Raw genomic sequence first — 13,054 nt, 5'->3', positions numbered from 1 at the left:
GATATTTTGGGCGGTGTTGGATGCAGGAGGGCGGTTCATTGTCACACACAGCGCCTGATTACGTGGCTATATAATAGGTAGGATGAGCAGGGTGGTCACACCTTGAGAAAGAGGGTACCCTCGAAACGAGTCGGGATTGGCCCTTTGTTTGTGTCCATCTATTGGACAGGTGCCGTCACCGCTTTAGCCACGCCCCCCGCACACCACGCGACTGCACGGCGGCGCCATCTTAGCAAAACCAGGAAAAACCAAAGTAGAAGGAAAGGGAGTTATCACACTTAGTAAACCAAGCAGCAGCCTCAGATAAACCTACCAGATGCCTTCTCATATAACCATTAACTCCTATCCTCCCAGCCATGAAGCATCTCTGACGATGTGTGTCAGTCAGGACCCAGATTATATAGGGGATAGGAGTGGCTAAATGTTCTCAGCTGAGAGCCCAGACTCCCAGAGCTCTCAACATGCCCAAATAACTCCTGTACTGTCAAATGAAATTTGCACCGTTTAAAAAGAAGGTGAAGTGCTTCTTTTCAGCGCAGGAGTAGGAGCTATCAGATGATGCGGTCTTATGGCTTCTCTCTGTCGCGGTAACTCAATGACAGAACCCATCCAGTTGGGTGGGGCAACTCGTTCTGGAATGCAATCTGTTGTTCGGCGTAAAGGGGGGGAGTATGTGTTTACTGTGGTAGAAAGGGCCATTTTGTGACAGGTATCACTACTAAAATACTTTTGTCATTTTTGGGCATAAAAGTATTTACATTGATTTTTCTTGCTAAAACGGTACCACAATATAATTTTTTATTGCACAGCAAAGTTTAGATTAAATGATTTACATCTGTTAGCCAGCATAAGTATATGCTACTTCCGCTGATGAAGACGCTTGTGTAGCGTTGATACGCGTGGGGTCTTGGTCTTTCTCTCCCCATGGTCAGCACTCGATTACCGGTCGTTGAAATTTCATATGACCGCCCAGGTTTATCTAGGTGTCCGGACTATTGGCGCGGATAAGTAATTTGTTGTGTCTTTGGGGTGTCTCTTGTTGTATTTTCTTGGACCTGATTCCTGTATGTCGGGTGAAATATGCCTATACTATTGTCCCTATGTTTAGGACATGAGCATTGCGTTAGAGGGATCTCTTGTATAGCTGGCAGCAGATAGGCAGGGGATTCGAACATCCCTTTCTCTATATTTACACTTCTATATGCATTTTTTGTCCGGACTTACTAATTATTGTAAGGTGCTGTGTTACCACACTTTTGTATTTACCTGGGGGAATGTGTGGCTTATCAGCCTTTTTTCTGGTTACAAATGTTTTTAATATAATATGTCTTGCCTTGTTGTGTTTTTGTATTGAAAACAATAAATATTGTGTATATATATTTTTTTGAGGTTGATCCCATTTGTGTGCGTATCTTTCTTTGTTTGGTCTTCTCTGTATAGATATATGCACTTGGTTGATCCCTAATTATTCTGTGCGGTGCCTGCTTCTCTTTTTCTTTTGACATAAGTATATGTGGGGATTCCCTTGCAACCAGGCAACCCCCACATGTACTTATGCTGGCTAACAGATGTAAATCATTCAGCTGCGGCAAGAAAAACGAAATCTCCGAGCACTAAAAAATACTTGGGAGGACCCCCCGAGCATGCTCGAGAAATCTCGAGTAACGAGTATATTTGCTCATCACTAATAGGAACACGTCACCACATCTGCATTTCTCATCCACTCCTGAGTTCTGCTGAATTACAACAGTATTACAACCATGTCTGCCAGTAAGATGGAAACTGAAGCTGAGAGGAACCTGCAGATGTGTCAATTATAATCACACACAGCTCTGCAGTGAGATCAGGAGAGTAGCCATTACACATCACACCGGTAGCCATTACACATCACATTAGTAACTCCCCTTCATGTATAAGCAGCTCTGGGGGCAGAGTTATCTCCAGACGCCATCTGCCCCGGAGCCTGGAAGAGGTCACGTATATAAAGTGATAAAAGATGATTTGTTAGCAACAACAAGGCATCTGATCAGACAAACAGGTATCACTATTTTCAGCAGTCTATAACCTGTATGCTATATTAATAGGTTAGATAGCTCAAATTTGGTGACCCAGATTCCCTTTAAAAAATTCAGAGCTTTTAAAATTTTTTAAAAAGTATCCGTTAGTGTCACCTTTTTCCCATAACTTTATTTATCAATGTTATTTTTCAACATACAACAATTTGATTGGTTTGTGGGATGTGTGGTGACCAAAAACAACAACAATTCTGTCACTTTTATTTTTTTGCTTACAGTGTTTACCTTAAGGATTAAATAATGTTATATTTTCATAATATGTTCTCTTGCAGATAATGAATATGCTTTTTTTAACGGTTTAGCATTTATTTCTGGATGGGGAAAAGGAAGGTGATTCAAATCCTTTTTTGTTTGTTTTTTATGTATTTTTAAAAACAATTTTTATTTCATTTTCATTTAGCTTTTTGGTCCACATACCGTATAGGCAACTTGAACCGCAATTCACAGGAATGGGTGTTAGGGGGGAGAGTATTTGATCCCAATTCCATTGTGGGTAGGAGGTTGCGATGAATGCTGGAAAGGCCGCCCCACCAAGATCACCACTTAAATCACACTTAAGTAGTCTAACAGCAGTGATCATAGCTAGCGGCAGGTGGCTATATTAGTCAGCCAGGATCTGCCCTGCAGGAAGGGTACTCAGCTCCTGAGCTCTCTGCCATGCACTCACACCCTCTCTAGAATGTACTGTTATAACCAGGGGAGGGAATGAGTTAAAACAAATGAAATGATATCCCCCCCTTTCTGCTGGCTCTTAGTTAATGCATTATTTTAGGTTTAGAAATCCATGATTATTGATTACGGTTACCATTTGTGTAGGGAGGATAGAAAATTCTATACTTGTATAATCCTCATTTAATTGACATTGTATGGTATAAATGTATTGTATAATCCATATTTACTTTACATGAAAAAAACATTTTTTGTGGTTTTGGCATTTCTTTTATATATGCACTTGGGAAAGCAGCGTATATGTAGTATGTTTCCATTGTAGTGTTGCAACTTCAGTATTGAGGAGTGTAATAAAAAAATACAAGTTTGCTATTGTTATAATGTAAGTGATTTGAAGAATCATTTTGCCAGGGCATTTTTATTACACTATGACCGCTGTAAAAATGAAACCCTAAAAAAACAATAGTGGAATTGTAAAATTTATGTTGACATTAAAAATTACAATTCATTGCACAAAAAACAAAGCTATGTTGATGAAAAAATAAACGGTATGTACTATAGATGTTCCACAAAAATTGGACCTCTGGATGTTTTCCTTAACCCCTTTCTGACATCGGACGTACTATCCCGTCCGTGTGGGGTGGGCCCCTATGACCACGGACGGGATAGTACGTCCAGCGCGATCGGCGGCGCTCACGGGGGGAGCGCGGCCGAGTGTCAGCTGCCTATCGCAGCTGACATCCGGCACTATGTGCCAGGAGCGGTCACGGACCGCCCCCGGCACATTAACCCCCGGCACACCGCGATCAAAGATGATCGCGATGTGCCGGTGGTACAGGGAAGCTTCCCGCAGGGAGGGGGCTCCCTGCGGGCTTCCCTGAGCCCCCCGCAGCAACGCGATGTGATCGCGTTGCTGCGAGGGTCTCACCTCCCTCCCTGCTCCCTCCTGCCCCGGATCCAAGATGGCCGCGGAGCCGGGTCCTGCAGGGAGGGAGGTAGCTTCACAGAGCCTGCTTAGAGCAGGCACTGTGAAGGCTGCAGCGCTGCATGTCAGATCAGTGATCTGACAGAGTGCTGTGCAAACTGTCAGATCACTGATCTGTGATGTCCCCCCCTGGGACAAAGTAAAAAAGTAAAAAAAAAAAAAATTTCAAATGTGTAAAAAAAAATTAAGAAAAATATTCCAAAATAATGAAAAAAAAATAAAAATATTATTCCCATAAATACATTTCTTTATCTAAATAAAAAAAAAAAAAACAATAAAAGTACACATATTTAGTATCGCCGCGTCCGTAACGGCCCGACCTATAAAACTGGCCCACTAGTTAACCCCTTCAGTAAACACCGTAAGAAAAAAAAAAAACGAGGCAAAAAACAACGCTTTATTATCATACCGCCGAACAAAAAGTGGAATAACACGCGATCAAAAAGACAGATATAAATAACCATGGTACCGCTGAAAACGTCATCTTGTCCTGCAAAAAACGAGCCACCATACAGCATCATCAGCAAAAAAATAAAGTTATAGTCCTGAGAATAAAGCGATGCCAAAATAATGATTTTTTCTATAAAATAGTTTTTATCGTATAAAAGCGCCAAAACATAAAAAAATGATATAAATGAGGTGTCGCTGTAATCGTACTGACCCGAAGAATAAAACTGCTTTATCAATTTTACCAAACGCGGAACGGTATAAACGCCTCCCCCAAAAGAAATTCATGAATAGCTGGTTTTTGGTCATTCTGCCTCACAAAAATCGGAATAAAAAGCGATCGAAAAATGTCACGTGCCCGAAAATGATACCAATAAAAACGTCAACTCGTCCCGCAAAAAACAAGACCTCACATGACTCTGTGGACCAAAATATAGAAAAATTATAGCTCTCAAAATGTGGTAACGCAAAAAATATTTTTTGCAATAAAAAGCGTCTTTCAGTGTGTGACGGCTGCCAATCATAAAAATCCGCTAAAAAACCCGCTATAAAAGTAAATCAAACCCCCCTTCATCACCCCCTTAGTTAGGGAAAAATAAAAAAAATGTATTTATTTCCATTTTCCCATTAGGGCTAGGGTTAGAGTTAGGGCTAGGGTTAGGGTTAGGGCTAGGGCTAGGGTTAGGGCTAGGATTAGGGCTAGTGTTAGGGTTAGGGCTAGGGTTAGGGCTAGGGTTAGGGCTAGGGTTAGGGCTAGGGTTAGGGTTAGGGCTAGGGTTAGGGTTAAGACTAGGGTTAGGGCTAGGGCTAGGGTTAGGGCTAGGGTTAGGGCTAGGGTTAGGGCTAGGGTTAGGGCTAGGGTTAGGGCTAGGGTTAGGGTTAGGATTAGGGTTAGGGCTAGGGTTAGGGCTACGGCTACAGTTTGGGTTGGGGCTAAAGTTACAGTTAGGGTTTAGATTACATTTACGGTTGGGAATAGGGTTGGGATTAGGGTTAGGGGTGTGTCAGGGTTAGAGGTGTGGTTAGGGTTACTGTTGGGATTAGGGTTAGGGATGTGTTTGGATTAGGGTTTCAGTTATAATTGTGGGGTTTCCACTGTTTAGGCACATCAGGGGCTCTCCAAACGCGACATGGCGTCCGATCTCAATTCCAGCCAATTCTGCGTTGAAAAAGTAAAACAGTGCTTCTTCCCTTCCGAGCTCTCCCGTGTGCCCAAACAGGGGTTTACCCCAACATATGGGGTATCAGCGTACTCAGGACAAATAGGACAACAACTTTTGGGGTCCAATTTCTCCTGTTACCCTTGGGAAAATACAAAACTCGGGGCTAAAACATATTTTTTGTGGGAAAAAAAGATTTTTAATTTTCACGGCTCTGCGTTATAAACTGTAGTGAAACATTTGGGGGTTCAAAGTTCTCACAACACATCTAGATTAGTTCCCTGGGGGGTCTAGTTTCCAATACGGGGTCACTTGTGGGGGGTTTCTACTGTTTAGGTACATTAGGGGTTCTGCAAACGCAATGTGACGTCTGCAGACCATTCCATCTAAGTCTGCATTCCAAATGGCGCTCCTTCCCTTCCGAGCTCTGCCATGCGCTCAAACGGTGGTTTCCCCCAACATACGGGGTATCAGCGTACTCATGACAAATTGGACCACAACTTTTGGGGTCGAATTTCTCCTCTTACCCTCGGGAAAATACAAAACTGGGGGCTAAAAAATAATTTTGGGGGGAAAGATTTTTTTTTTTAATTTTCATGGCTCTGCGTTACAAACTGTAGTGAAACACTTGGGGGTTCAAAGCTATCACAACACATCTAAATGAGTTCCTTAGGGGGTCTAGTTTCCAAAATGGTGTCACTTGTGGGAGGTTTCTACTGTTTAGGTACATTAGAGGCTCTGCAAATGCAATGTGACACCTGCAGACCATTCCATCTAAGTCCTCATTCCAAATGGAGCTCCTTCCTTTCCGAGCCCTGCCATGCGCCCAAACAGTGGTTCCCCCCCACATATGGGGTATCAGCGCACTCAGGACAAATTGGACAACAAATTTTGGGGTCCAATTTCTCCTGTTACCCTCAGGAAAATACAAAACTGGGGGCTAAAAAAATAATTTTTGTGGGAAAAAAATTTTGTTTTATTTTTACGGCTCTGCATTATAAACTTCTGTGAAGCACTTGGTGGGTCAAAGCGCTCAGCACACCTCTAGATAAGTTCCTTAGGGGGTCTACTTTCCAAAATGGTGTCATTTGTGGGGGGTTTCAATGTTTAGGCACATCAGTGGCTCTTCAAACGCAACATGGCGTCCCATCTCAATTCCTGTCAATTTTGCTTTGAAAAGTCAAACGGCGCTCCTTCCCTTCCGAGCTCTCCCATCCGCCCAAACAGTGGTTTACCCCCACATATGGGGTATCAGCGTACTCAGGACAAATTGTACAACAACTTTTGGGGTCCAATTTCTTCTCTTACCCATGGGAAAATAAAAAATTGGGGGCGAAAAGATAATTTTTGTGAAAAAATATGATTTTTTATTTTTACGGTTCTACATTATAAACTTCTGTGAAGCACTTGGTGGGTCAAAGTGCTCACCACACCTCTAGATAAGTTCCTTAGGGGGTCTACTTTCCAAAATGGTGTCACTTGTGGGGGGTTTCAATGTTTAGGCACATCAGTGGCTCTTCAAACGCAACATGACGTCCCATCTCAATTCCTGTCAATTTTGCATTGAAAAGTCAAACGGCGCTCCTTCCCTTCCGAGCTCTCCCATCCGCCCAAACAGTGGTTTACCCCCACATATGGGCTATCAGCGTACTCAGGACAAATTGTACAACAACTTTTGGGGTCCAATTTCTTCTCTTACCCTTGGGAAAATAAAAAATTGGGGGCAAAAAGATAATTTTTGTGAAAAAATATGATTTTTTATTTTTACGGTTCTACATTATAAACTTCTGTGAAGCACTTGGTGGGTCAAAGTGCTCACCACACCTCTAGATAAGTTCCTTAGGGGGTCTACTTTCCAAAATGGTGTCACTTGTGGGGGGTTTCAATGTTTAGCCACATCAGGGGCTCTCCAAACGAAACATGGCGTCCCATCTCAATTCCAGTCAATTTTGCATTGAAAAGTCAAATGGCACTCCTTTGATTCCGAGCTCTGCCATGCGCCCAAACAGTGGTTTACCCCCACATGTGGGGTATTGGCATACTCAGGACAAAATGTACAACAATGTTTGGGGTCCATTTTCTCCTGTTACCCTTGGTAAAATAAAACAAATTGGAGCTGAATTAAATTTTTTGTGAAAAAATAAAAATAAAATGGTGTTGTAGAAATGAGAAATTGCTGGTCAACTTTTAACCCTTATAACTCCCTAACAAAAAAAAATTTTGGTTCCAAAATTGTGCTGATGTAAAGTAGACATGTGGGAAATGTTACTTATTAAGTATTTTGTGTGACATATCTCTGTGATTTAATTGCATAAAAATTCAAAGTTGGAAAATTGCGAAATTTTCATAATTTGCGCCAAATTTCCGTTTTTTTCACAAATAAATGCAGGTACTATCAAAGAATTTTTACCATTGTCATGAAGTACAATATGTCTCGAGAAAACAATGTCAGAATCACCAGGATCCATTGAAGTGTTCTAGAGTTATAACCTCATATTTCAAAAGTCATGCGACATGGGTCCTGCACTATGTGTAACAGTTCCTTCCCTCTTCTTAACTATGCTACAAACAGAGCTTTATTAGCATCTAGTAAAGCTAATTTCTTTGCAATGTAGGGTCTAAAACAGGGTCGTGCTGAAGCTTTGAGACCCAACCTTAAAAAAGGCTCCAGAAGAAAATAGCATGATCAGGTAAGATTTTTGCTTCCATAAAGGCTTTTTTATCTTGGAATGGGAGAATGTATGATGTTTGATTTTTATAGAGTATCATAATTTTTTCTTTTCTCCATGTGTGGAATAAAGATGGAAATAAGAAAGTCTCTGTTTTCAAATAATTTAAGAACTAGAGCATCCTGTCCCCGTGATGCAAGGGTGCAGTACAGGCAATATGTTAAACACATGAAGCCATACAAGAGCAGAGATTTAAGTTTAAAGTATTTCTCATTTCAGGTCAATATTGTATATAATAAGTCACTGGGTGTGTACTGGAGTAATAATAGTATTCCTAATCACTATGTGATAAGCATGAAGCATTTATTACCATTTTTTTCTGTCTGTACACTCCAGTTGTAATTGTTTTTCTATTTTCTGAGATCTGCTCTAGAAGGGTCTAATGCTATCAGCTATAATCTCTCACATTGAGAATCAATAAACTTTGTCACCAGCCAACTATACTGAGAACCCCAAAGGCTCTGATCAATGGCTAAGGTGAACTCTGTGTTATTGCTGCCTTCCACTCCATGAGACTTGATTACTGGCAGTCTATCTATAACCAACCATCCAAACACACACACATACACAAAATAATTTCAGAGTGTTTAGGGCATGAAACATGAAAAGCCTGAGCTGTGCTGCTTTTAATGAAGCATTGATATGAGATAGCGCAAGCATATGTAGCTTTTCACTCACACTATGTGGGTATGTGCACAGGTAGAATGGTCCACTGCGGATTTTTCCGCAGCGGATTTGATAAATCCGCAGGGCAAAAACACTGCGTGTTTCCTTCTAATTTATCGTGGATTTACCGCCGTTTTTGTGCGGATTCCACTGCGGTTTTACACCTGCGGTTTTCTATTATGGAGCAGGTGTAAAACCACTGTGGATTCCACACAAAGAATTGACATGCTCCGGAATGTAAACCGCTGCTTTTCCGCACGTTTTTTTCCGCAGCATGGGCACAGCGTTTTCGGTTTCCCATAAGTTTACATTGTACTGTAAACTCATGTCAAACTGCTGCGGGTCCGCAGCGGATCCGCAGCAAAATCCGCATTGTGTGCACAGAGCCTGTTACAGCTCTGCTCTATGGTAAATAAACTCTTAATGAGGTTGAAAACACGCAAAAATTAATTTGTCCTAGCTGATATTGCTTTTTAATGAGTGCAGAAATTTTGAACAAGTGTAGAAGAAAAGAGACATCTCCTAAGTGGATAAAGAGGCCTTAAATGGCTTAAATTTGGCACAACAGTGACATTACCAAGAAATGGACATCCCTCAGAAATTTATGAAATGACAAGAAGAAAATTGGTCCAGGAGGCTGCATAGATGTCTACAGCAACATGTAAGGAGCTGCTGGAATTTCTGGCAAGTACTGCATGTGACAACATTCTCTTGTTGTTAGGGTTTGTTAGAGCGCACCAAATATATATTTATAGAGTAATAGTTGCGTTCGCAACCCGGGGTCCACCGTGTAGGAGTAAAACCCGCTGTTAGTAACTGACGGTACTATATGGCGGTATAAGTGAACTCTGTTACTTCACAGAGTCACTTAAGACAAGAGAACGCTGTGCCCTGTTAACCTCACAGAAGAACACAGCTATCAAATAGAGCGAACAGTGGTCATGCAGTCAGAATAGCACACGAAAAACTCCTCCCCAGAGGTGCCGGTATTCTACGAGCTTATTTCAGTCAAGGGAAGACGTACCAATACCAATCATACAAATATGCACTCACAAACAGCAGAGTGAAACACTGGGAAGTAAAGGAAGGAAAACCAAATACCAGAGGATGAGGATATGCACACAGACAAATCGCCAAGCAACAGTCTTCTGAACAACACTCCAAATGCCTCCTCAAACAACCAACACCTCCAACTCCAGGCAGTAGGAGCTAACACTGGCAATCAATGATTGCCACAGGCGAGTATAAATAGCAGAGGGAAGTGGCCAACACTGAACAGCTGAGATCATCAAAGCAGGAAAGCTCCAGGAGGTCTCAACTGAACAGATTAATCCCTGTGCATTGATAGCAGAAACCTGCACTGTTTAATATGCTTCTAATCAGTGTAGGAGTACGTAAAATCAGACACCCCGGCCTTCTGGCCCCTCTGTGTCACGGTAAAATTGTGACAGGTTTGATGGGAGGAAAATAATTTGTCACTAAACAGCCCTATTGTCTGGTACTGCCTTGCTGCGGAGATTGGCTCTCTAGAAGCAACCCAAGTTGTGGCGCCCCCTCTCAATGTAGACTTTCCCTCTCTGTTCCTAAAACTACACAAAATTCAACCATCAACAGCCAGTGTAGCATAAAGAATGATGAAGTGACACAAAATAAAATGGCACTCATAATCAAACCCAGTGGTGATCAAGCAGGAAGAGCCCTACTCACAGCATACAAATTAATGTTCATATGTGTATATCTGTATAATTAGTGATGCAACCTGTGACAATGGTCATACCCAATGCATTTACTCAGAATGGGGGAAATCACTAATTGACATAGTTTGATAAAAAGCAAAAATTGCAAAAAAAAGAAGTGGTCCTAAGGCAGGGCCTCAATGCATTTTCCCTCCCATGGGATACAGGTTCATCAGGAAGCTGGGTAAACAGTGGACTGACAGAGTTTGTAGCCAAGATAGATGCTCAACGCTTTGTCAGAAGAAGATCAAAGTTTTGGAATGGCCCAGCCAGAACCCAGACCTGAATCCAATTGATAATCTGTGGGTGACCTGAAGATACTGTAGCTGTACACAGGAAATGCCCTCGCAATCTGACAGATTTGTTGGCCTTGTGCAAAGAATAGTGAACAAACAGCCAATTCTGATAAACTCCTACCCAAAAAGACAGATAATTATAAATTCAAAGGGTAGTTAAACAAAGTATTAGTTTATTGGCTTGCTCACACTGGTGTATATGCTCTAATGCGAGAGAATCTGGTCAATTATGCTAATGACACTCGGCTCAAACTCTTATCGGTGTGTCATCCGAGTGTGATACGACATCTTGCATGAGAGAATCACATCACTGGTGCAGAGAGTATGGAGAACTTAATTTCTCCATCTCCTCCATTGCCTCTGTGAGAGTACATGACATCCGAGTGCAGTCTGATAGACTGGTATGAGTGCATGTGACCCGAATATTGGAGTCACTTGCAGCGTTCTGTGATTGTTTTCTCATGCCGAATCCATGCACTGCTATCTGATACATCACAGATCTGCAGTGCCCTATAGTATAACATTGGGCTGAGTGTCATCTGATAAACATCACAGATCTGCACTGCCCCATAGTATAACATTTCACTGAGTGCTGTCTGATAAACATCACAGATCTGCACTGCCCCATAGTATAACATTTCACTGAGTGCTGTCTGATAAACATCACAGATCTGCACTGCCCCATAGTATAACATTTCACTGAGTGCTCTCTGATAAACATCACATCTGCACTGCCCCATAGTATAACATTTCACTGAGTGCTGTCTGATAAACATCACAGATCTGCACTGCCCCATAGTATAACATTTCACTGAGTGCTGTCTGATAAACATCACAGATCTGCACTGCCCCATAGTATAACATTTCACTGAGTGCTGTCTGATAAACATCACAGATCTGCACTGCCCCATAGTATAACATTTCACTGAGTGCTGTCTGATAAACATCACAGATCTGCACTGCCCCATAGTATAACATTTCACTGAGTGCTCTCTGATAAACATCACATCTGCACTGCCCCATAGTATAACATTTCACTGAGTGCTATCTGATAAACATCACAGATCTGCACTGCCCCATAGTATAACATTTCACTGAGTGCTCTCTGATAAACATCACAGATCTGCACTGCCCCATAGTATAACATTTCACTGAGTGCTGTCTGATAAAACAAATCGGAGAGCACTCGGATGTGTTGTACACCAGAGTGTGTGAACCCTTAGGGTGTGCATATTTATGCAACCACATTATTTTAGTTATTTATTTTATTTCTTCAACCCAAAAAGATTTCAGTTTATTTTTTAGTCAAATTTTACTGCTCACGAGTGACATTAAAATTAAAAAGTTCTAAAATTATTCAACTTAGTATGTTGCCCAGTTTTTTCATTTCAAATGGACATTTTTACTGGTATATCATTGTTGATTTTTCACCACATTTTGTTCTGAACATGCTATTAGGGTAATGTTTTTATTGGCACGTGGCTTGACCAAAGTGAATGGACAGCATTGATTCGGTGCTCTTGTTATTATCCTTTGGAAATTGGATTAGTTCACTTGAGAATCTGAATTTGATAATCAGTGTTGATATGGATAATCTGTTTTAATATGTGTACCGTATATACTCGAGTATAAGCCGAGATTTTCAGCCCACTTTTTTGGCCTGAAAGTCCCCCTCTCGGCTCATACTCGAGTCATACCCAGGGGTCGGCAGGGGGAGGGGGAGCGGGGGCTGTCTACATATACTCACCTACTCCTGGCGCGGCCCCTGCAGGTCCCTGGCTTCCCCGGCGCCGGCAGCTTCTTCCTGTACTGAGCGGTCACATGGTACCGCTCATTACAGTAATGAATATGCGGCTCCACATCTATAGGAGGTGGAGTCGCATATTCATTACTGTAATGAGCGGTAACGGTGACCGCTCAGTACAGGATGAAGCTGCGGCGTCGGGGAAGCAGGGACAGCACCAGGAGCAGGTGACTATAACGGGGAGGGGGAGCGCTGCGCGATATTCACCTGCTCCCCGTTCCGGGCGCCGCTCTGTCTTCAGCAGTGATGCTCAGGTCAGAGGGCGCGGTGACATGGTTAGTGCGCGCCCTCTGTCTGAACGTCAGTGCTGAAGATGGAGTGGCGGCCGGAACAAAGAGCAGGTGACTATTAAAAGTGTCGGGGGCCTGAGCGACGGAGAGGTTAGTATGTGATTTTTTTTTTTTATCGCAGCAACAGCAAATGGGGCAAGTGTCTGTATGGAGCATCTATGGGGCCATAATGTTTGTACAGCACAATATATGGCAAG

At 42.2% G+C, this 13,054-nt stretch overlaps 1 protein-coding gene across 4 annotated transcripts in view; it reads left to right on the top strand.

Moving 5' to 3' along the window:
- LOC138649140 (survival motor neuron protein-like) overlaps window positions 1-8,026 on the top strand; it is a 98,654-nt gene extending 90,628 nt beyond the window's left edge. For all 4 annotated transcript variants that reach the window (XM_069739308.1, XM_069739300.1, XM_069739323.1 and 1 more), the window contains one exon: window positions 7,952-8,026. In XM_069739308.1, the coding sequence (XP_069595409.1) occupies window positions 7,952-8,017 (66 nt within the window). In that variant the 3' untranslated portion in view covers window positions 8,018-8,026. The remainder of the gene's footprint in view (window positions 1-7,951) is intronic.
- Window positions 8,027-13,054: the final 5,028 nt, after the last annotated feature.

The sequence above is a fragment of the Ranitomeya imitator genome, chromosome 1 (assembly GCF_032444005.1).
Source record: "Ranitomeya imitator isolate aRanImi1 chromosome 1, aRanImi1.pri, whole genome shotgun sequence".
NCBI lineage: Eukaryota > Metazoa > Chordata > Amphibia > Anura > Dendrobatidae > Ranitomeya > Ranitomeya imitator.
Note: the sequence above shows the minus strand (reverse complement) of the source record. Positions and strands in the feature narration are given on the sequence as shown.